Source organism: Falco naumanni, chromosome 1 (genome assembly GCF_017639655.2).
Source record: "Falco naumanni isolate bFalNau1 chromosome 1, bFalNau1.pat, whole genome shotgun sequence".
NCBI classification, from domain to species: domain Eukaryota; kingdom Metazoa; phylum Chordata; class Aves; order Falconiformes; family Falconidae; genus Falco; species Falco naumanni.
In genome coordinates this window covers 87528514-87553486 of record NC_054054.1, presented here as the reverse complement: position 1 = coordinate 87553486, position 24973 = coordinate 87528514, and the positions used below count along the sequence as shown (strand labels likewise).

The 24973-nt window shown below is 38.3% G+C and overlaps 1 protein-coding gene across 1 annotated transcript in view; it reads left to right on the top strand.

The window, feature by feature from the left end:
• The window catches only part of MAPK1 (mitogen-activated protein kinase 1), a 37127-nt gene extending 13202 nt beyond the window's left edge, over window positions 1-23925 (top strand). Inside the window, exons 2-9 of the mRNA XM_040603273.1 lie at window positions 4063-4245; window positions 5960-6149; window positions 11953-12069; window positions 13673-13787; window positions 14353-14484; window positions 16554-16663; window positions 17369-17496; window positions 19769-23925. Coding sequence (XP_040459207.1) covers window positions 4063-4245; window positions 5960-6149; window positions 11953-12069; window positions 13673-13787; window positions 14353-14484; window positions 16554-16663; window positions 17369-17485 — 964 coding nt within the window. The 3' untranslated portion in view covers window positions 17486-17496; window positions 19769-23925. The remainder of the gene's footprint in view (window positions 1-4062; window positions 4246-5959; window positions 6150-11952; window positions 12070-13672; window positions 13788-14352; window positions 14485-16553; window positions 16664-17368; window positions 17497-19768) is intronic.
• The last annotated feature ends 1048 nt before the right edge of the window (window positions 23926-24973 follow it).

The window sequence follows — 24973 nt, the reverse complement described above, 5'->3', positions numbered from 1 at the left end:
CATTTGACTTAGTCAAAACTTTTGTTACGTATTTTCAGGATAGTTAATATTAGGAATGATAAACTGTACTGCTACAGCTCATGTTGATTTTCACGTGGTGCGTTAGAAGTATCCAAACAATGGTGCTACTGCAGGTTGTCACAGGGTGGTAATCGCAGCTTGCGACAGGAATAATGTTGTGTATACTGGAGTTGGGCAGTTGCAAAATCTATATTTAAATTTATCACATTACAGATAAATAGCACTCACAGCTGAATGGTTGCATCAGCTTGTGAAGCTGCACATCACTGGGCTGGAAATAAATCCTTCTCAATATTTAAAGTGTCAGTAACTAGATTAATCACAAAGTGAGTAACACAATGACTGTTAAAGGGAAAGTTCTGTGTGTAGTCACTGGTGCCTGTGGTTAAGGATTAGAACCCAAAAGCTATAAATTAGCACTCTAAAAATTGTTTGTATGTGGACTGTTCTTCCCACTTTACAAATACTTATTTTCTCCGGAAAAAAAGTAGATAATGGAAGGTTCTTGCCCTTAGAAGGTGTCCCAGTTAACTGCCTTGGTGAAAATACAAACAGTTGTTGTGAGGTCTAATAGCAGTTGACAGTGTAGACAACTAGGTTAGGCCATGCACACTGGGACAGCGCTTCCAGAACGCAAATAATGTAAATTTAGGATGTGCTGGGTGGTAGATGGAATGTGTATGTGGAGCTGTTCCTTTCTGGACTGTAGGGGGAGCACAGGTGATTATTAGTCATAAAATTAGATCTCTTAATTCTAGCTGAGGCTAAGCAAGATGAATCCTGTGTTAAGTGATAAGCTGTTATATTAACTGCAGTGAGTTAATGCATCGAGGGTTTGGATTTGCACTTTTTGTAGCTGTTTCATTTGCGAACACTACAAATGGGCGTTGTGTATGAGCAGCACATTCCTTCAGCAGCGTTCTGGAGAGGAGTGGGTAAATCTGGTGCTGGTGGCAGGTAGCAGTTGGATGGAGATAGTGAGGAGCAGGGAAAGCTTTGGGAAATGGTTCAGTCTGACCCAATTTTGTCAGTTTACAGTGTTTCCTAGGTAGTGAAATAGATACTGCTGTATGGCTCCATAGGCCAAATGTGTGTCTGATCGTAGCATATATGCATGAGAGGACACATGACTCTTCGGTTCTACTGAAGTTCACTCTAATATGTAGCTTTTACAGTTTTCTGTAGCATGTGTCAAATTGAAAAAGCACTGGGTCGCAGAGATTACTCAAAGCTGTATTGGCTTTGGGGGTTGTGATGGAGAAGGTGAAATGGTGTTAACTTTTGTGATACGGATTTGCTGTGTACCTGAAGTATGCACCACATTTGAAATACTATGCATAAGCAAGCGTACTGACTACTTGTATGATTAGCTTCTCGCTCATAGGAATTGAGATAATCTTTCACATGTTTAATCAGGTTACCGAAAAGCTCCTGTTTCAGAAAGCGTGACAACAGAAATAAATCCAGCGTCCCTTTTAATGTTTCAACTAGGTAGTATTTCAGTTGTGCCCTCCTTAGCTGAGGCGTTGCAGCGGTAACAGCGGTGCATGCTTAGCTACAGTAGTGTGGTGAGATCTTCTGATAGGAACAGAAAAATGACTGCATGCAGAGTATGCACTGGAGAGGAAATTGATTGCATCTTTCCTGCAAATAGTCAGCTTTTTTTCCACACTGAATCATGTGCTTTATAGTTGAACCATCTGAAAGCAAAATTACCCATCCTTTTTTAAGTAACAGCATAAACCTTTTGCTAAGAAAATGCTTCAAGACCTGTAAGTGAAACAGCTATAAGAGAGGAAATATCGGCATACTTAATTGATTTACTCAGGTTCATTGAATCTGTACAAGGAAAGATGCAGGTTTTCATCAATAACCAGCCTTGGCTTGAGAAGCAATAACTTAGACATTTAACAAATACTTTAAGAGATTAGGAACTTTTATTTAAGCATCATCAATTTACAAATATTGACATTTTTGCCTTTTTCTGCTCTGCATAGCTGCTGCTGTCCAGTAGTCTGAAAGGAAGAAAGATTCTGCATTGTGGGAGAAAAAATAGTAAGCTTAAGTCAATACAAAGAAGGAGATAGGAGGTTTGTTTATAATGATAAAATGGTCCATAGGATTCTCTCATTTCTCTCCCAAATGCAGGTTCCTCGTGCTTCAACATTATTTCTAGTTTTGTTTTCTGCTTGTGACTTGCCTTACTGGTATATTGTAAACACTGCAGGTGATTAACTAACTGATTAACTAAGAAAATTACTGTAGACCAAGTGCTCTTGAAGGCTATGCCAAGTTCCACTTATGGCACTTTGTTATTATCTATTTTGGGACTTAGGATCTGCTAATGTGTTATCTATACATATGTAATAGCAACAGTTGTAATGAGGACTTGCTTAGCATGTGGAATTCCAAAGCACCCTATGGAGCATTTGAGTTCAGTGTTTCTAGAGGCGAATAAATTGTGCAGTCGGTCTGTGGTTACAGACCGGAGTTACGGATGCAGACAGGTCAAAGGGATTCTGTGGAAAAATCATGCAAAAAGGGTGCCACTGCATATGCATGAGGTGTATGGAAATCTTACTGGCGGCACAAATTCAATGTCATTTTTCATAATGAAAGTGAGAAATGTTAAACCCTTTTGTATACAGTGGTAACGATACTGTCTCACAAACACCATGTTGCGCCGTAACTCTGCTTAGCAGTAGAAGGACCTTGATGTGGCCAGGCATTTGAGTTCCTTTTCGATCTCCTTTTCTAATTGGATTTTCGTGGTTCATTCTGCTTTATCTGATCACCAGATACCTGGACATCTCAGCAGAGTAAGGCCAATTAAGAGCATTTCAAAGAATGTTCTGGGACTTGATTATAGAAAACAGGTAGTATGTAAACCCTGTTTGTCTATTATGTTTATATTGTTATAGGAAATATCGAGGCTAACAGATGTTTAAATGTAGGCTTGATTGTTCTTTAACTTCCAAACAATATAGTAGTGAGGATGAAGAAATTTGAAAGGAACAAGAATCATATATGTACATTTAAATTCTAATTAAATTACCATGTACTTTTAATACAAAGAGAAGTTATAATGAGATCTTTGTCATTCGTATAAGCTATACCATAGAAAATGTCTTAAAATTTGTAAGGATTCACAACATTTTCACTAAATAGTAATGCAAGTCCAAATTTTAGAAGATTATGTGTTTTGCTGAGCCTTTTTGTTAGGCTCAGGCTGTGATATTCTTCGTAAAGGTGTAGGCATTTTGAACGGAAATGCCGAGGCTGCGTTGTTGGTGTAGCTGGGAATGCTGTTCTGAGCCTCTGCAGTGACGGTCCTGTAAATGTAGCAGCCAGTGTGTTCGTTAATGTGGGTCACAATCACCTATTACCTCATCGTGCTGCTGCTTGCGTTTGCTTCATGTGGGGTCACATACAGTCTTTCTCTTGAACTCTTTTATCTTTGGAATTGAACTTGGAAAGTTGTTTTCACAAATTTTTCATCCCTTTTGTTCTTCCATGTCTGTTTTTCGTGGAGGTGCCGACAGTGTAACTCAATGGAGGAGGAAGAGGTGGTGACAATTGAAATTACTCACATGAGTTAGAGGACGTGGAATTTTGCTGCTTGGAAGTTGATTTCTGAAGGCTTTTCTGCACCCCAAAGTGAATGGGCTAACTCCAGATGAACTTTTTCTCTTAAACTTCTTCTTGATTAACAGCCTATAGAAAAAGGCTCAAACTTGTTTGTTCCACAGGCTGATAAAGACGAGGAGTACTTCTTTCTTTGTTCAGGTACCTGAGAATCAGCAGGCTGTCGATGCGGTTGGAACTAAGGACTTACTGATACTCAAATAGGCCGGTGATAGAACAACAATGTTTGGTCTGTTTATCAAACTAAAAGATATGTGCTGCTGTCACCTCTCTGCATTTGATAAAAATAAATGTAGAACATGTTCTGCCCCTATATTCAGTTGAATTCACATTTTTGCTTTCTGAATTGAATGAATGTAATATTCCTTATAACTAACGTTACTGATTCTCTTCTAGTTCTGCCTATGATAACGTCAACAAAGTTCGAGTTGCTATAAAGAAAATCAGTCCCTTTGAGCATCAGACATACTGCCAGAGAACTCTGAGAGAGATTAAGATTCTACTGCGCTTCAGGCATGAGAATATTATTGGAATAAATGATATTATCAGAGCTCCGACTATTGAACAAATGAAAGATGTGTATCCTTTCAAAGTTTTAAGTTTTTTCTGCATAGTTAGTGATGGTTGCCGCCTACTCTCTTATTTCTTCCTTTTCATTCTCTTCCCTAATAAGTTTTAATAAAAGTTGGCTTTTATTACTGTAAATTGAAAGGGAAGTTCATAGCATTTTATTGGTTTATAGATACATAGATAGATTTGATAAGTAGGTGAACACTAGTTTTATTTGTTCTTTTTCAGGAAAGAAAAAACATGTTCATTTCTGTCTTCCAAGACAAAGAACTCAATGTTGTAGAGATGATTTAATGTAGTCGCTTAATCCTGAAACTGTATTTGCTTTTAACAGAGCTGCTGTTAGAACTGATTGCTTTGAGGAGAAAATAAAATGACCAGACTCTGCTGTAGTTGTCTACAATGTCAGTAAAGAACAGAATGGATACACCTGGGGGGGTGGGGGGCGGGTGTAACTGTACAGCAAAGCACAGCAGACAGCTCTGCAGTGCTTCCTGCATATGTGAAAAGTCTGAAACTGCATGTGGGCAGGTAAACCTTCTTGGTTAATATATGCAAAACTGTCCTTTCTGTTACACTAATTGTTTTTCTGTGGGAAACTTGGCTTTGTTTAGATACAACTTCATGTGGATATCTAACATGAGAATAGTCTTAGTCGGACGACTCTGCCTGAGATAGAAGGGCTCGGTTAGAGTCAGCCACAGCTTAGCGAGTCCGTGTGCGCAGGTTTCTGCTAGTTTTGCAGGTCTCGACAGGTGTCTGCCCCATAACAGGCGTAAGTGCATGCAGGCAGAAACTGAATTGAATCTGTTGAATGTTTTCACTTTGTAAATTATCGATATATTATTGGAGTTCAATCGGTCCAATGTAGCATTCCGAGGTTCCGTTTCTGTGGCCAGTTTGACTGATGTAAGCGCGTGCTGCCTCCAAAAAGACACTCCAGCTGTGTGATCCAGTCTGAACGTCCAGAGGAGAGGCTGGGAACGCCCAGCTGGAATGGCAATAGTAGTGTGTTTGCACTAAATCCTGTTTCAGTGAAAAGTGATCATGGAACTACACCCCAAGGGCTTTGCAGCCAAATTGAGTTAAGGGGGAGACAATTGTACTTAAATTATTCTTGCCAAAGCAGAAAAAAAGCTCTTTTCTTTGTTCCGGTCTTAGGGGAAAAAAAAAATCATCTGACTGAAAATACTAGGTTTTAATTTTGGTAAGCAAAGGCCTGCTCTGTTCAATTTAGCATAATAAATATTATAGTAAAGGAGAAGAGCAGCTGAATTTTTGAAGTGGAGAGGTGGCAGAGAAGACTGATCAGAAATGATCAGATGTCCTACCTTCATGCTTTTATGCAACTGGAAGTAAGTATCTTGGAAGCTTATTAGTCATTAAACTGGAAACCAGTCTTTATTTCTTGTCAACCAGGGTAGGAATCTGATCATATTAAGATTCCAATAAAAATCAGGCTCTAATATAAAAAAAGAGGTTTATGGTGATGAATTTGAGAGGGCCACGTGCTGATGCCTGTTAATTCTGTAAAGGGCTGCATCATGTAACAGGATCGATTTGATTAAAAACTTGTAAATCAGGGAGCAGCTACATAGTTTTGTAATTGTCATCAAGCAGACAAAGAGAGGAAAATTGCTACAGACATTTCGTTGGGTACTGTATGTTGTTGTATAACCTGACACCCCGTTTGTTTTGCTGCCTTACATCTGATGCCTCACAGATACATTGTGCAAGATCTTATGGAGACAGATCTTTACAAGCTCTTAAAGACTCAACACCTCAGCAACGACCACATTTGTTATTTCCTTTACCAGATTCTGAGAGGGTTAAAATATATCCATTCAGCCAACGTGCTTCATCGCGACCTCAAACCTTCCAATTTGCTGCTTAACACCACTTGTGATCTCAAGGTTAGTTGAAATTTCTTACAAATTTTGCTCCCATGGTCTTTGTAAAGTACCTGCTATTGTCAGGAGTGTGGTTTTGTTTGGGGATTAATGTGATTTTCATCCTGGAACAATTGCCAAAGCATTAGTAGTTTTGATAAAATAATTAAGATTTGAGTGACTAAGAACTTGCTCTTACACTATTTTAATGAGTCCCTTGCTATTTCCATCTGGAGGCTGACTTTGAAATAGCCCTTAAGTGAAAATATTTACCTGAAGCAGAACTGTATTTACCTAGAAAGTAAACTTAAAACTGTGTATTTTAAGTCATAGTTTCTCTGTTTAAACTGTTTATTATTCATTGTTGGAAAAGGACTTCCTATTAGTGGGCAGCTAAAATTGCATGTGAAATGCAGTGCTGATTAAATGCACAGCAATTACTTAAGAGAACATCCTAATTTACATTTCCCATGATGAGCTCTGTACTAGTTAATACTACAGAAAGATGATCTTAGAGGTGTTGTAGCTCTTGGAAAATGTCAGCTCAATGCTTAGCGGCATTCAGTAAAGCAAACCAAGTGTGAAGAATTAGAACAGAAATAGAGAATAAAACAGAAAACATGCCATTCTACAACTTTGTTGGTTTTGAGTCTTCAGTTCTGTGTGATCATAGTTATCACACTTCTCCCTATGATACCTTTTTAAAATGAGACCGGCACTTCACGGTATCTCTCTCTGTATCAGAAAGAACTGTTTAGCTTAGGTCTCCTCTGCTGGCAGGTAGTGCTTGAGGAAAAGAAAGAACACAGTAGAATGTGATAAATTTGTTACGCCTAGGGAGGGTGAGCAGAGAGCAGTTGTTCACTGTTTTTACCTATTAAAAAGGCTGGAGAGGGGAATGAAAGGAGCAGGTGGCATGGTCAGAGTGTGAAGGCGTAGTAGTTAACGTGCAGCATTGTTGAGCTGTGGAATTTGGTACCACAGAGCACTGTAGGTGCTACAGATGGTGTGACTTAGAAAAACACCAAGCAAGTGAGTAGAAGCAGCAGCTATTGAGTGCTGCTGCCTCTGGATAAGAGTCCCAAGGTGGCAAATCCATGGAAGATGAGAGGGACTAGTAGAGCAGCACTGGAGTATGTTCCCTTTTACACACTGCATTACGTGTATGCTGTTGGCTGCTGATGGAGCGAGATTGTGGAGCTGACATTATTTTGATCTGACGTGGTACAACTGTGTTGCATACTGTGTTGCACCTAATTACACTTTGGTTTTTAAAGTAGCTCTAGCTTTCTCATTAAAAAAAACACCCAAGCAAAACAAAAATACCTTATTAAAAATGCAAACCAGGTGTTGGCCATACAAGTTTGTCACAATTCCAAGAAAAGTCCTTGCTGTTCAGATGCTGGTTCATTCTAAATACTGGCTATGTGATCAGTTTGCTTTACATTCCCATCGCTACTTGTCAGCTTTTCCTGATGCACGGTGCTGCTGGACCAGTCACCTCTGACTCCTGCTATGGGATTTCAGCAGCTGTTATTACATCAGATGGCTTTGAGGCATTAACCCGTTCATGAAAAAAATGGAGTAGAGTCTATGACGACTGTGTGATAGAAGTAGAAAAGAACAGTATGAGCGTAGCTCTGTGCTATGTGCAATTAAAGGCAATAAAAAAATAAAAGGCAATGTTTTAACATGAGTAAGATGGTCATGAAAAAGACCGTAAGCGCACTGTATGGCAAAATAATATAATGTGAACTTAGTGAACACTGTTACAATTTATTTATAACATTTTAAAAGCAGCGTGCCACTGCAATATGTGCTTCCTAGTGCAGAACACGGTAGTCTGTGTGACAGAGCATATGCTTCTTCATAACCTAAAAGGAACTCTGGTGCTGTATTAATACCACACATAAGCTTTAAAACAACAGAATTGGTGAGAAAACTAGTGCATGTTAGGCCTTGTTGGATGAATGCTGAACTTGTACTCACTAGTTTCTTTTAGGGCCATTCTGCAAGTCTGTGTGTCAGCTCTGTATGTGTGCATGCTTACACAGTTAGTTATTGTACATAAACTCAAAACACAGCATACTGTGAAAATGAACAACTTAATCACACTTTCGGAAGGAGGAAAATAGAAAGGTTGTTCATCTTTAGTGGTAACGCCGTTAGCTTCTTTCTTTAATGGCGTTACGAGAGCAAGCTGTTGATCTTTTCTGGAGCTCAGAGTACTACAGGTTGTAGCAAGAGCTCCTTCTTTCTTTTCCCTTTAAACATGATCTTGACCTCTGGATCATAGTAGATTCCATTTCCAGGAAAGATGTGTTAGAGGTCTCTATCGACACAGTTTGTCTGTGAATTCCTGTAGCTTGTCCTAAGCAGCTGAAATGCTCAGGGCAGAAGTGCAGAACCTAAAGCTGTTTCTGTTTCCTTAGTATATGCTACAGAGTTAAATGAGACCTTAAATACGACTTACCACATAGTGAGTGAAAGCTTGTAAAAGCACATCCTTCCACCTACCTGCTGTCTCTTGTTACGCATTTTCAGTGAAAGGTTAGATTTGAGAGTCCATGAAAACTGTTAGCTTGGGATCTCTCTCCAGTGAGAGTCCTGGGTGGTGAAGATACTGGTCTTCTCTTTTGCAGCTCGGCATCTTTCCATGAAGGAACTTAATGTATACTGATGTGCTACAGGCAGGAAACAGTATCTAACATTTTTAGAAATACTTTCACATGCTTTCATTATTATCTGCATCCAACAGTTTGACCTGTTTTACAGTTCTGTAAATGAAATAAGTTACATAAAAACTCCCAATACCATATAATTTTCCTAGGCCAGTGGCATTAGTATTTCAGAAAATGAGGTCAAAGTAGTTTTGAACAGATTCTCAACTAGTGTCTTCAGTGTACCAGCTTACCCTAGCTGAGAATCTACTCCTTTGACTTGGTTGGAACGTTAACACATTATAGCAATATTATTTATAAGTTGTGCTTTTCTATCTACATAGTGAATACTCCCAAGTATTAGACATCCAAGCATTGTTAGATACCTCAATTGGCTTGACAAAAAAGAGGTGAGAAAGGGTTTTTTGAGGAAAACTGCAAGTTATTGTTTCAGGATTTTATCAGTTCCTCTAGAGACGTAACTTGTTTCAAATGTCATCCTACCACTGACAACTAAACTTAATGGAAGCCTCTCCTTTTCTTTTTACACAAACACACAAACACACACACACAGAGGCTACTGAACAATCCAACTTCACATATTTCAGTATAGTAGGTGCACTGCTGAGTGTCATTTCATTTGCTTTGTGAATGTCATATGTATGTGATCCTCATAAATCTTCCTGTCTGCTTGATAGCTTCATCTGATTTTAAGCCATCTCTGTTTAAAAGGGAAAAAAACCTAAAAAACCAACAAAAGGCAAAGCAAAGCATACCTGATACTGATTACAAGAACGTTGTTTTCGAGAAGTGGAAGCTAAATGTATAAATAGGATGCTGACTATTTATTTATTTAGTGGGGAAGTCATTCCTTTGCTTTTGGTAGTGTCTGTTCTGTCGCTCCAAGGCATGAAGCACTGACTGACATACCTGGGTCTTCCATTATGTAGTTTTTTTTATTCTGTGCTATGACTGTGTCAAAATGCCAAGAAATGTTTGCCTGTCATTGTGTTGCTCTCACAGATTCTTCTGTTCTAGTTCTGACCGAGAAACCTACCTCCTTCTGGTGCTTTGACTTTCACCAATTATTTTAACAGGCATAGTGGACTCACAGTTTCCTCGCCCAGCCCTAAATAGGGTAGCTGCTTTGGTAACTGCGTTCCACTGTTAACTTGCCACAGGGCAACTCTCTGCCCTCACCAGGGTGCAGTCAGTCTGTGCTTGGGCCCCAGCGCCTGGGAGCTCAGGCAGAATGCTTGGCCCCTCCAGCTTCTCTTTTATTCTGCCCTGCTAATGCTCCTGGTCAGCTCTGCAGCTGCTGAACACACTGCGCACAGCCAAAAGCCTCTTTCATGCAGCTTCAACCTTGATGCCTTTCTCACTAATGGTGTTTCTTCTTTTCTGCTTAACCTGTTCCTGCTCTAGTCAGCAGGGGCTCTTTGACATTTTAATGAGCTCTCTTTGTCGTTAATCTTCCTTTCCATCCCATGAGCATTTTTCTGTTTGAGTTGGGAGATTCACAGACACTGTAATTCAGTTCTTTCTCCTTATTGTGGACCAGAGTGTCTGTCGTCTTTTGTCTTAGTAATAACAGATCATAGCACTTTGCTTAGGTGTGGTATTAGAATTCTGGTTAAGTCTCCTTGCCTATAGTCTAATGTAGCTTTTTTCTGAGGTTAGGAGGAAGAGATTACAACAGTTTTGCCTGCCTGCACATTATATTCTGAAGTCCATAAACTGTCCTCTACTTCGCTTCTGTCTTCACAGGAGGCTCTTCTGGTTATTTGTGCTGATTTAATATGTAGCCGAAGTCAGAGGAGTCATCCCATGCAGCCTGGCTCATGAATGTCATCACTGCCTTTTCCTCAGTCCTGTGTGACAGCCAGCTGCTGAATCTCATCTTTCAGATGTAGCTTTTAGGCAGCTGCATCACTTCTTCCTTAGCTGACCTATCAACTGTTCGCAGGCTGCCCCCCCAGGAAGACAAAGGAGTAGGTTGCCAGGGTACAGTGAGGTTTCTGCGGGTTTGGTAGGATTGTCCATTACAGTCTTTATTGACTACAACATACTTTTACTCCACATTTTTAATATAATCAGTGTCCACAATTAACTGTCAAAGAGTAACTATTACAAACCATCATCAGATGTATCATCAAACGGCATCAGAGGAACCTCCTGTTTGCCACGCCTACATCTGATGCTGTGTTTTCCTGAGAGTACATACTCTTTCATGCAAATGCACTTTGTGTGGAACTTGATAATTATCATAAACTGGTATTTGTTTGGTGGTAGCAAAAGCATGTGGATGTGTGTAATGTACCACTCAACAAGCCTGCCATTTACCTTTTGGAAGGTAGGAAAGGAACAGGTGCTGTACTCAGAACACTGCACATTTTCAGTTTTCTTAATTTCTCTCTGGAGAGAGGACACTAAAATAGCTTAGAAAGCTGTGGAGCCTTCTTACCAGTGTATAGATAAAAACACTTTTTCCTTTTTGCTGAACTCACTAGATCAGTTTATTTTTCTTTTCACAGTTAGATAAAACTATTTTCCTGATACAGCGTTCAGAAATACTTTCCTGTGTTTTTTGGTTTTGGGGTTTTTTGAAGCTCATACTTCCTTCAGCAACCTATAATCTCTCCGGTCTACCATTATCTTATGACTGGGTAGGATGGTTCTTGTGCAAAGATGCAGTTGTGATGGTAGCTTTTGTAAAAAGGGGTATTGAACTTTGCTACAAATGTATTCGTTGATAATTTTTGTTTTTTGGAAACCTTAGTATCTTTCTCTCTCTTTTTTTTTTTTTTTTTTTTTTTTTTAAATTTCTAATAACAAGTTGGAGCAGTGTATCTTGTCACCTGTCTGGCAGAGAAGGTGTTACATAAGCCCATAGTGGAACATAAATTGTGCACCAAGAAATTTCCACCCCCGCCCTTCTCTCCCCCAAATCTTATTCTTCCTGGCCCCTCCGTGGCCTAATCAGATACTTGTTATACTTAACGAAAAATATTTTCCTTAACCTTTATGCAGTAATCTGTTTCTAAAAATACAGGTGACCATCACTGTATTTGTAGATGTTACGTCATGGGTTGGGATAGGGTGAAGTGTTGGAAGCTGTATATCTAATACTCCTGGTGTTCTCTCTCTCTCTCTTCTTTTAAAACCAGATTTGTGACTTCGGACTGGCTCGTGTTGCAGATCCAGATCATGATCACACAGGATTCTTGACAGAATATGTGGCCACGCGTTGGTACAGGGCTCCTGAAATCATGCTGAATTCTAAGGTAGGAACCATGGTGCGCTGCTATGGCGCTTCTGTTGCTGGTTGTTCACCTGGGAGTACCAGTTTTGCTTCCCCCCTACCCTGCTCCCATGTTTTTAGGATGAGGATTTTCAGTACGTCTGCTGGCTTGCAGTAAATTGGTGATTTCAGATACAGTTATTGGATACTACAACTGAGTAATTGTGGGCATGAGTTCCCTGTGTCCAATTCCTTGCCAGTCATGAGACTTCTTTCCATCAAATGCTTTTCCAGAGGAGGACAGAAGTAGTAGTAATAAGAGCATTTTACTGCTTCCTTCATCAAGGCTTGCAAATTCTGCCTTAATGTTATCTTAACATCTTAATTTGGGTTTAGAATGTATAATGAGGGTGCATCTGATTCTGAAGGCTTGTGATCTTTGTTGTGTGTCAATCTGAAATGCATTCCCATAGTCTTAATGAAATCATCCCTTTGTGGTTTTTATACTTGGAATTATTCTTACGTTTTTCTGCGGCTGTTTGAAGGTGTACCCAGCCCCTGTGTGGTGTGGGTAATGGGTACCTTTCATAAACTTTGCATTCGTTTCTACAGCCATGCACTTGTTAGCAAAATACCTATGTGACATCTGCATCTGTGTGTTATTATATTCCTTGAAGACTTTGTTGTTTCTGTTGGGTTACTGCTTCATCGGTTGTTGGGTTTAATTTGTTGTGGCAATAGCGTGTCTAATGCACTTTTAGAAAATAGTAATCTCTGCAATCAAGGGTTTTTTTTCCCCGCTACTTCTTGTATATTAAACTCACATTAAGGCCATAAACGTAGGGCAATTTAACCTTATTTCTGGATATCCATATACATTTATTAGCAGCTTTTGCAAGCAGCTGCTTTTACATCAGCAGCTTTTACAAGAAAATACTGTGTGTGTTCCATAAAGAGGTGGTCACCTAAATTTCCTGGCCTATAGCCTGATTCCTTTTAGAATTCAAGTGCCTTGAAAACAAATGGTTAGGTGATCAAATGCCGAGGTGGCTGTGGATTCAGCAAAGTTACTAGCCATTGTTGGAAGGTCCCTGCTAGCTGGGAGGGGGAGGTAGTGGGCAGCAGGGTGTAGGACAGTCAGGCCAGGGAGCTTATGGGGCCAGGGGTTCTTGAGGTAAACTTGCCCCATGTTACCCAGGCACTGGTGTAACTAGTGTGCTTCAGGATAAAAGCCTGTTCTTATGCATGACACGGGCTATTCATACGCATGAAAGCATGGCCTCTTGTTCCATTCTTACATCCCATTTACTGTTGTTGGCCTTCCCACATCATCTTTACTAAAATTTCCTATGAAATCAGGGAGTCTCAAAAGTTTGCAGTTGGTAATATGTTCAGCTAAACTTAGAGGATCCTTTTGGAAAAGCAGATCTTGCATACTTCAGTTCTTGTAACCCCTTCAAAGCAGTGTTTTGATATACAATTCTTAATTATTTCGTTCTGTACAGAAAACCAAACGGCTTCAATAAGCACGACTCATCTAAAAAAAAAACCTATTTGCATACACTTTCACAATTCACTGAAGTAACATGTTGCTGCAATTATGCAAAAATTTCTTTGACAAAAATGTGTTTTCCCTTTGCTTGCAGGGTTACACCAAGTCTATTGACATCTGGTCAGTAGGCTGTATTCTGGCAGAGATGCTCTCCAACAGGCCAATCTTTCCAGGAAAACACTACCTTGACCAACTTAACCATATCCTTGGTAAGCTTTATATGAAGCAGCATTTCCACACCTGTCTGTCTCTCCACCTTTATCAGCTACACTGGGCTTGGTTGCTCGTTTCCTTCCCTTGTTGCCCAGTGTATAACGTATGGATCTGTAGGTGTATCATCTGTTCCCTGGAGTTATTTCTGCAGTGATTTCTATAACAAATAATTGATTTGGGGGCCAACTAGAGGGTATTTATGAATTTATTTACTACATCAGGGGAGGTGGTTTTAAAATAAATAAATTTACAATTAAAAAAAGCTCAGATATACTATTAGGTCCAGGTCACCTTTTTGCAAAAATGTCAATAGATGTGCCACTTAATGGGATCTTTAAAACATATTACTGATCATTAGAAAACTCAAATGCATTTGTTTACAAGAAAAAGTAACTTAAACCTTTTTACTAAAGGTGTCTAAAGTTTCTAAGGCATTCTGTACTCTTAAAAACATGTAGTCTGAAATCTTCTTCCCAGCAGTCTTATATGGAGTTTTAGCAAATGTGATATAACCGTTTTAATGTGCTTTTCATAGAATGCAGTACTGTTTGTATTTTTTAGGTATACTTGGATCCCCTTCCCAAGAAGATTTGAATTGTATAATAAATTTAAAGGCCAGAAACTACTTGCTTTCCCTACCACACAAAAATAAGGTACCATGGAACAGGCTGTTTCCCAATGCTGACCCCAAAGGTATTTTATGCTCTATTACACTGTATCAGAAAGTAATGGCAGGGTGGGATTTTTAAAACCACCCTAAGAATTTATCTTTATCCATATTGGAAATAGAACATGCAGGTCCCTTAAAACGGCAGTGTAAGTCTAATATAAAATCATGAACCAGCATGAAACCCTCTACTAGCTTATCTTTTTAAAGCAATTTCAGTAACTGAGATTGTGTTGCAGTGTTTGATCTTTAATTTACATGTAAAACATAAATCCTGACTCCTCTTACGGTCTTAGAAAGCACCATACATTACTCAAGTGTGGAACACAGCCTTTGGATTTTGACAGAGGCATCAAACAAATCTTGAAACTTTGTTTCTAAAGTCAGATATGAGAGAGCTGCTTCTTGCTGAACTCAGTGTAGTTTGTGCAAACCATGTGTCAGCTCTAGCTCAAGCAGGGTAATACCGAAGTGTGGCTTCTTACCCTGTGTGAAAGGTTAAAATCGAATGGGTTAACAAACGCTTTTATAACTTTTGCTCCACTTACCATAACTGCAAGGAAGGTAACGATCATTGCCTCTCGTAACAAGGCTTTCACAAAGGCTGTATGTGATTTTGTTTTGCTAGATGGCTATTAACTTGCCTTTTACATTCTACTTCATACAGTTTTAGGGTGGTTGTGTGCACAGTACAGTGCTCTTCTGCCTGCTCTGACACAACTGTTAAGTCACTTTTTGGTTTTTTTTGAAAGTGATAGGATAATTTACTCTTCGTGAATATGATCAGGTACTGAACTACCGTGTAAAAGCTGTTTTCTGCAGATGTAGGGGTGATTATCGTTATTGTTGAGAGAAACAGCAGTGGTTTGTTCTGCTTTTATGAGTGTGCTCATCAGTGTGGGAATTTTTACCATGGGTTTGTGACTGCTGAAATTGTAGCAATGGTGATACGCTGAGCTGCTAGGGGAACATGCTGTTTGCAAGGCTCCTGCAGCACCTTTTCATCTAAATCCTCAGAGTACCTTTGACAGAGCAGTTTCCAGCATTGAGAAAACCGCATCAAAATATTTGATGTTAATTGACATGTAAGTTTGTGGCTTCTTCAAGCTGCCATTGAGTGCAGTGGTAAAGTCCTGCCTCTTCTGCAGTGCTTGGTAAGCATCTCATCCTACTGCAAAGCTACAGCTACTTGCTGCAGTAAGCAGCCTCCGTTAAAGTTCTGTGTCATAAATGATGTAGTGAGGAGAAGAAATGGAACAGAATTTAGGATAGTGCAGATATCTTTGGGCTTCTTGGTACTGTCATTATTCTGTTTTCCTGGAAAAGGAAAATGTTTTACAATCAAAGTAGCAGAGCAATTGCAGTAACTCTGACTTGTAGCATTTGTCCAGAATTTCATCAGACCTCACTGTCTGTCTTACTGGATCTTCAGGTTCTCTATGGATTCTTTTTGAGTTGTCTTCAACAGATTTTGCCTGAATCTCATGAATATGAATATATTTGCTTCTTAGCTGGAGAGTATCTTCTGGCCTGCTAGTTGTGTTAGAATAGTTTACTGTGATCTAGAACTCCCAATGACTTCTGGATGACGCTTTTGTCAGCGAACAGCCGAGTTTTCTTTTCAGAACAAGAACATATTTTTGATTACTTACTCACTTCAGAAAAGCTCTACCTTGGTTTGGATTTTTGGCACAAAGCATCTATTCGAGTGAAGAAAAAGCCTAATCCTATTCAATTTCTGCTGTAGTTAAAACCAGGTTGTACCATAGGGTTCTATGCATTTCTTCCCTTGACATTCATCCCAGAGCCGAAGAGCCCTTGAAAGGAGAGTGCACCTCCATTAGACCAGGTGGTGCCAAATGCAACTGTTGCCAAGGAATGCCGATCCACTGGGACAGCAAAGATACTCTGCCCCAGTTACAGGAAGCAGTCTGCTCCCTCTGTTACTGCTACGGCAGCTGGGGAATTCCAGATGCAAATTGGAATTAGTGCAGAATTTAGGGTAGCATATATTTACTGTGTGATGTCAATGTTATAATGCTTTTGTACTTTGAAGTGTGTATTTAACTCTTGCTTACTTTTTTTTTCCTCTTAGCTCTTGATTTGTTGGATAAAATGTTGACCTTTAATCCTCATAAGCGGATTGAAGTGGAGCAAGCTTTAGCCCATCCATATCTGGAGCAGTATTACGATCCAAGTGATGAGGTAAAGACATTGTTTAAGTGTTGATTAAATGATGCAACAGGTTATTTTCCTCAGTAGTTTAAGGGCAGTATTTCTACTGCTCTAATGGCATTGAAGAATTAATTGCATCAGTTTACCAAAATCTTGTGCCTCCGCAATGGTGTACTAGAACAACACTGTAAATAGATGCCATGGTGTGCTCTCCTGACCGTGGAGTTAGCTCGCTATGGTCTTGTTCCATAATGTCTGAGATAAAGGAGGAGAATAACGGAGTTTCCCAACAGATGATGCATTTAAAATGCCCAAATCTGAACTCGCTGTAGTTTAGCACACAGCTATGATGAGATTTCAGGTTACTTTTGGTGAGAAGTAGGGGAGGAGGAAATAAGCTGGTTTTCCTAAAGGAACAGATATGTTTACTCCAAGAAATACTAATGTTTCGGGAAATTTTTCTTTGGGAAGATACTCGGTTATGAGCCTTTAATAAATGTTTTAACTTGTGGTTTATATTTGAGTAGCTACTTACTGTGGTTTGATATAAATTTGGTAAACTAAGATATAAAGCCTACAAAGGACTAAGAGAATGAGTTCTTTCATGAAGACTGCACAGTGTTAGATAATTCCATGAAGCACATTTTCAGACTTTTCCCCCCGTAAAAGGATGATGTGAAATTCAACAGGATAGTAATATTAAAAAAAGTAATAATATTTCTTTATATTATTAAGCCTGTAGCTGAAGCGCCCTTCAAGTTTGATATGGAGTTGGATGACTTGCCGAAAGAAAAGCTGAAAGAGCTGATCTTTGAGGAAACTGCTAGATTCCAGCCAGGATATCGATCTTAAATTGTGCATAGGTAAAGTCTCACAGCAATACGGAACCACTTGGGCAGGGGGAAGCATTTTGGAACTTTGTTACCACCAGTGCAACATAGAACTTAACCTTTTCTATTGATACCATAGCTGTTCAAGGATAGCTTTATGCTTATTCATTTGACTTCAGTCCTATTCTGTTTATTCAATAAAGTTTTGTGATTGTCAGAGACGTTTACCTAGGTTTTATGTTACGTTTAAGGAATAAGAATTAAATTTAAATAGTGCTTCTCAGAATAAAAGCTGTGGTAACACTTTGAAATGCAAATTTTATTCAAAAAACTTCTTAAGGGGGGGCAATGTTCTTCATATATTATAGACTACTTTGTCATATGGCTTCAAAGGCTTTTAAAAATTCTTCCTTAAATGTAATGTACAGAGGAGAAATCCCTTTAAATTATTTTAAAGGGGAAAAAACCCTATGAACCTTCAGTGTGATTTAACTTCAGTTTTAAGTACCTCTGAAACAGTGTGAGTAAATAAGAATATTTAGATACCTATTCTTAAATTAGTTACGAATAATCTTTTTAATCTTTTGAGGATTTAAAATGTTAATTTAAAATATACAGATATTCACGGTCTCAACTTTTTTAAAAAAAATCAGTGAACTTAACTGGCCTTCATACACCACGAGGCTTGCAAGTCTTAGTAGTTTCATACAAAATTGGTCAAATAATGACTTGAATAATTTTTGTAATACTTGTGAAACTTCTGTGGTACTAATAAGGTATCCAAGTTTTGTGACTGGAAAAGAAAAACAAACTGAAGAAGACAGGCTAATCCAGATTGTCTGTTCTACAATCTTTAAAGTAGTTTCTGTGCTATTCTCCATCCGCAGCAGCGTCCTACAATTACCATCTTTTGTTGGCAGTCACAGCAGAAGGGTTGTTTTGAGCCAGTGAACTTCCTCACTGAAAAAAATCCATGGCTCTGATAGCAGTGTGTAGAAGCTTTGTTGCTTTGCTGTAAGCAATGACTCTTCTGCACTAAAAATGGGGTTTCAGTTTCAGTATTGCATATTCCCCATTTTCTTATTTAATAGTGAATTCATAGGAAAGGAATGTGGAGGAAACTCTTGAAAGCAGTTTTTTACTTCAGTAGGGTAACTTCTGTTGCCACTGGCTTGAATATTCAAATGTATAGAAGCTCACAGTTGAAATAATTTTTATCTTTATAAAAACTGTATTTTGTTTATTTGAGCTTATTAGTTAACATTTGAAACTATTTAAATAATCAAAAATTAGGTAAATCTGAGGTTCATACATCTGGCTCTTACTAGCTGAGCATCGCCCACAGAAATAGACCTGGGACACAGTGACATGAGTGATGCTTATTTCCCATCCATGTTTTCTAAAGCTAATTCTGCACAAGAGGCATCAGCAGTAGATGTGTATGTTCTGGAAGAAGATGACGTAAATTTTTAGAAGTACAATGAAACCTGTTACTAATAGGCCATGTAGTATCAAGGAAGGGAGACCAAGTAGCTAACACTGTGGTAGATCATAGTTTCTGATCTCTGCTGCTTGCCTCTTTGCCCAGACCATACTTACCTAGGTTGTATTAGAGATTAAGGGATAAAGAGATTAGGGGTAAAGATATCAGTGATCGGGTGCTGACGGAAATTTCTGGTTTGCTAAAAATGTTACCTCCAAATGCTGCTGTGAAGAGTTGATTTGGCTGATGTGATAGTGAAATTTAAATACGGTACTTAGCTTGATAATGATATGCTGGTAATGCGTCCTAGTCATTTGTGGCCAGAATTATTAGCTGTTCCACATCACGACAGTTTAAACATCAGTCGGCCTCCCAGTGAGGGCCAATTGCCACGAACTGTCTTAAAATGGACAGTAACGGTCTCTTCCTGTGCATTTCTACTTCCCCTGCACTCCCCCCTTGCACTGTATCAGCTAGCTCTTCTCAGCGTGTTATTTCTTGAGATTCAAAACTTCCACCTTGACTGTAGTTTTTGGAATTGAGAAGCAATATGAAAATAACAGATTCTTCAGACAACCAAATAATGTACTTCATTTGTTAGTTACAATTAATCTTCCTAATCTTTTGAAGATCCAAAACGTAATGTACTGATATCCACAGTCTGATTTGTTTAAATTTTTTTTTTAACTTATATTGATACCACTGTGTCTGACTCATGGTAAACATAGTGTACCTAAAGCACAGAAATAGGAAAGTATGCTTGTTTTAAAAGGCGGTGTTAAAATGTTCTTCACTGAAACATGTCTCTGCTCTTTTTTGTAGGGCAAGGACTTAAAGGACTGGGCATGCTCAAACGTTGCTGTTCCTCTTCCCAGTTCTTTATTGTTGGTCATGTCTTGTGGCCTCTCTCAGCTTATCCACTAACTCCTTTGAGCCATTCAGGAGGGCAGTTCCTGGTAGTTTTGGCTTTTCATGCTTTCAATGAATCTTTTAAGCCTGAAGAATTGTAATTGACACTCCTATGCGTAATGCCCATTGTTGACCTGTTGCAGTACTGTACTGTAAGTGCACCTACTGCTGGCCGTATTTTAACTGCTTGCTTTCTGGTTTGAAAGATGCAGTGGTTCCTTTCACTCCTGGATCAATATCCGAGAAGATAATTCATTAACCTGTAAGACGTTTACACCATGAACTATCTTTTTCTGACTCTTCTGAAGTCGCTGGCATTTTTTTTAGAAAAGCTACTATTCAGGGCACTTTAAGTCAGTGACATCCCAGGTTTTTTTTGCACTTCCTTTTTAAATAGAAATGGTTAGCATCCAGCAGAGTTTATACCATTGTGCTATGGGTTACAGCATAAGTTGTGTTCATGTTAATCTTGCTTATGCACTTGTTTGGGTGTCCTATGCTGTACATACAGGTAATTCTATACAGCGTTAAGAGCCACATAGGAACCCAACTTAATTGAATTCATCTAAGAACCATTTTTTTCCATGTATTGACAAAATTTGTACCTTTTTCTCCCAGCCTTTTCTAAAAGAGATCATTTAAAGTTTAACCATGTTGGGGAGGCATAGTACTTCCAAAGTTCATACCATATAGTAGTGTTTATAAGACTTGCACAAAGAGAATGAGTGGCAGCTCGCCAACTTATATTTACTGACCGTGTGGTGGAAGATTAACAAAGAACAAAATGGCATGATGACCTAATGGTGAATGCTTTTCTCTGTGGAAGGCATCCATATCTGGTGGCAAGCAAGAAACCAAAATATGATGTTAATAAACCCGGTCTACATCCTGCATACCAATGAAATGCTTCAAAAGAGGATTGATAGTTTTTACATTTGAATCTAATCACTGATGTTCAGAATTCTTGCAGAGAGGAACACTGCATCTTTAAATGAGAAAGTTTGATTTTACTTTTGCTCCTACAGCATGTCAGCATCTCAAGTTCATTTCTTGCAACCTACACTATGGTGATTTGTAATCAAGCCTCCATGAGCTCGTGACATGAAGTACTGTTCTGTTGTCAAGTACTATCAAACTTTTCTGATAATGCTGAGTTAGGACAACCAAACAAAGCTAGCACTAAATAACATTTAAAATTGTATACCTTTTAATGATCTTTTCAAGTATTTGTTACTGAAATTGTATAATGTGGAGTTTACTAGGTGTTATGTTCCAGTGCAGTGCCTCCTTTTCTTTCCCCACTGCTCTCTGTGGTGAGAAATTTGCCTTGTTTAAAATAATTACTGTGCCCTCGCATGACTGTTAAAGCTTTCTGTGCAAAGATGATTGTCTAAGTGCCACATGCCTATGATTGAGAAAAAAAAATAATCTATTGTTACCTCTGAGTTGTGTTCAACTGAAATGCTATTCAACAAATAACTTAGGAAAAATAGTTCTATTTTTAGCTTTTCATATCTCTGCTGTCTTTTTCTCATTTTATTTTGGCAGCAGTGAAGAGTGGATTGTATAAAGACTGCTTGCTAATATGAACAAAATGCACTTGTAATTCCTGGAAATAAATTTAAATCTTATATCTTCACATTAACATTAAGAATTAGTTTTTGGTTTCCTCTTGGGTAATGTGTTTGAATGGAAATCAGGTTCAATTGCTACCGTAGTATATAAGGATGCTTGCTGGTTAATAACTCCAGGCTTCCTCATACCATTTAGTCTGCTCTTCAAAGAAATCTAGAAAGCCATTAACTTAGACTTCAATAGATAAGGGTGCTTACAAGATTCCATTTCAAAATTTTCTTTTTCCTATAGTTTTAAGTGTTAGTCTGCCAAAACTCATTTTTGATAAGCAAGGGTTCATCATTAAAGGGCATTTTCTATTAGGAACTTCCTGTGGTACATAAATATCTGTTGTGGGGAACACATTAGGAGCATTGTCAGGACACTGCACAAGTGATCATTGAGTTGTGGTATGGAACCTATGCGAAAAACATTTCTATAGAAATATGCACTTGACTGTTGATACTAGTGTAGAAATTCTCTTGACATTTCTACACATCTTTACCAAAACGCTTTTCTCAGTTTTGAAAAGTTGAAATATTTCTAGAATCTCTGCTACTTGTACCATCATCATCACTACAGGAATCATTTGTGGCCTGGTTGGAAAGATGACTGTTACTGAAATTAGTTTGTAACACCTCAGTTTTAAGTTAAGGAAGAACTTTGGCAGCTTACTTCACCCTTTTCCTTCCCAATTCTTTTTTTAGTACTTTCTTTAATTTTGGATTTTTGGGGAGATGTAGACTTACTGTGTGTTCTTCCTTGCTTTCCCAGAGTGAGAAGCCGAGGGTTTGCTTTACCTAACACCTGGTGCTTTCGGGCTTTCTTCTTCAGCTATTCTTACTGCATCTAATTGGCAGCCATTGGTATCAGTAACCGCATTCATCAGTCTTTTACTGAATTTAGTAAATGTTGTTGGGTTGAACTTGTTGATGTGTCAAATGCAGAAGCATGATTTTTTTTTTTTTTTTTTGGTCAGATTTTGAAAACAGTTTAAAAGAAGGTGCCTATAACAACACAGTTAGGTCACTTATTTCATCATTTTATAAATTTTTTTTTCTTTACGTAGTTTTTGTATTTTAGAGCGGAGAACAGCAACTCTTAATCAAAGTAACATGCATATGTCACGGTAAAGATGTTTTGGGAATAAGGAATGTAAACAGTTCAGTCAAAAACATTCCAACCTTACAGCTGAAGAAAAATATGCAAACGTAAAATTCTCATGGATGCTTTGGCAAACAAGCATCTTACTCTGCTATCCTGACTGTCGCCAGACTCTTCCTCATCAATCTTACACGCTGTATCAAATCTGAAGTGTACAACACACTACATGGGCTGAGCGGTGTGGTGCACTATGAGCTTTCAGGAGTAGCAGTGATGATGTAACTCAGCAGTGGCCAAACGAAACCCAAGGAGTTGAGCGTGGTTTTCCTTACGGAATGAGAAAAAGAAGAACCTGTTTTTGCTGCCCACTGTAATATGCTACGATATATTTATACCATGTCGAAGTTGTTTGCTGAGCAACTGTACTATAGATTTAAACTTTATTAATATATATTTGCTTATGTTAGTGTAGTTTATATAGTCCTTGGTTATTGATAAATTTATTGTGTTGTTACAGCACAGTGATATGGTATAAATATAGGTCTATACATACATACCATATACTCATGAATCTGGTCCCTTGCATAGTACTTTTATATTTGTACAGCAATGTCTTCAAGCAATCCCAGATTTTAGGGGAAATATTTTTGTAAATGCAGTGGTTTAAACAAAAAAGTCCACACAATCCTTTTACTAAGTTTTAAATACATTTGTTGTTCAAAATGGTTTAGTTAACAATTGAAATCAAGACACTAAATTAGTGAAAAGTGCACATTAGTAAAGTGAAGCTTACAGTGTTTTTTGTAGCATGTGCTGTGATCAAGCTAAGTGAAACATTGGAGGAAATGTAAAAGTTGGACTACCTTTGTAAATCTAGAACAAATTTCTAAAGGTTGCAGCTGGTTTACTTACTATTGTTGCCTTTTCTTGTGTTGTATCAGTGTAGAGCACTCTTAAAATACTCAAACTGCTTTGTCTTTGCTTTGTACTGTTGGTGCCTTCTTAGTCATGTACCCCACAAGTCCTGCATAGCTAATTTAGTTAATGGCAAGTTTAAAAATAAAAAAGCAAAGGAAGATTTTATAAAAAAAATAAAAATCATTTTCTGTATGTTCTTATTCATTGTAACAATTAAACGTTTATATTGTGACAGATTTGTGATTTGGTTAATCTGTATAGATCAATTGTAAGTAGCAAAGGTTTATATTTCGTCTTATTCTTTTGATGTTGTAAACGTATGTGATTTTCTTTTTTAAATCAGGTAACTTAATGTTCTGTTTTGTTTTTGGCATCTGAATCTTGTAAAAACAAATGCAAAGAAAATCATTAAATTGTGTCCCTGTATTACCAAATCAGCATAGTACTGTGCATATATAGAATGACTGGAATTTTGCTTTGAAATGAACTGCTGTTTTATAAACCATGGATACACTGATGTGTATTACATTAGCTTATTGAAAAAATGACTGTCACTTGAACACTGCAGTAGTGAGTATCCTACATTTAATATTTGTAAATACTCGAGTGTGTGTGTTCCACTGTACTGACTATACCAGCTTGAAGTTAAATTAGGGAAGCCATCCAAAAGAACCACAAGTGAAGTTTCTCTGTAGACAGGCAGAAATGTTCTCTCTTTGGTGCCAGAAAGTTATGAAATCATCAGTGTTTTGAACTGGTGAGCATAGAATAATGCAGATAGGTTCCAGTGTACCTGATGAGTCAGGCTTTTTTGATGATCCTTAAACTGATATTCATATAGCTATTGCACTGTTCCCATGAAATCTTGAAAATAATTACTTGAGCAGTCCTCAGAGACCAGATTTTTTCACTTTACTACAAAAAGGTTCTTCTCAGGCCAAGGGTTTGAAATGTGTGATTTCTGAGGGCAGTGCAAGTAAGCTTACATCACTGTAATGGGCTTTTAATGATGATTTTTTTTTTTTAGCCTAAAATCTGATTGTGCCAAAGAAGTGAACTCTTAAAAAGGTATCATTGGATAATGGCAGCTAGAAACTTCTCTAATTAATATGAAAACACAGAAAATGTGACCTGAAACTAAAGAGAGCTTAGCTATAACTGACAGGTCTGTAACAACTCCAAGAACTGGCTTGTCAAAATTCATATCTCCATCTTCCCCTCTGGCTTTCACAGCAGACTCTGTAATTTTTTTTCCCCCAGAATATTACAGAATTTCATTTTTGCCATAGATAGGTTTATGCCTTTTCTTACTTTTTTTTTTTTACTAGCTGCCTCTTGCTTCCTGTGTTTCTTTCCCCCTAGCAGAAGGCTGCATTTGCAGTAGTGTGTTCTTCAGTGAGTTACTGCAAGGTATGGCTATGCTGCAGCTTGTCTCATGGAGGTTTTGACAAGTTACTGATTGACTTAATGTTCTTGTAATCC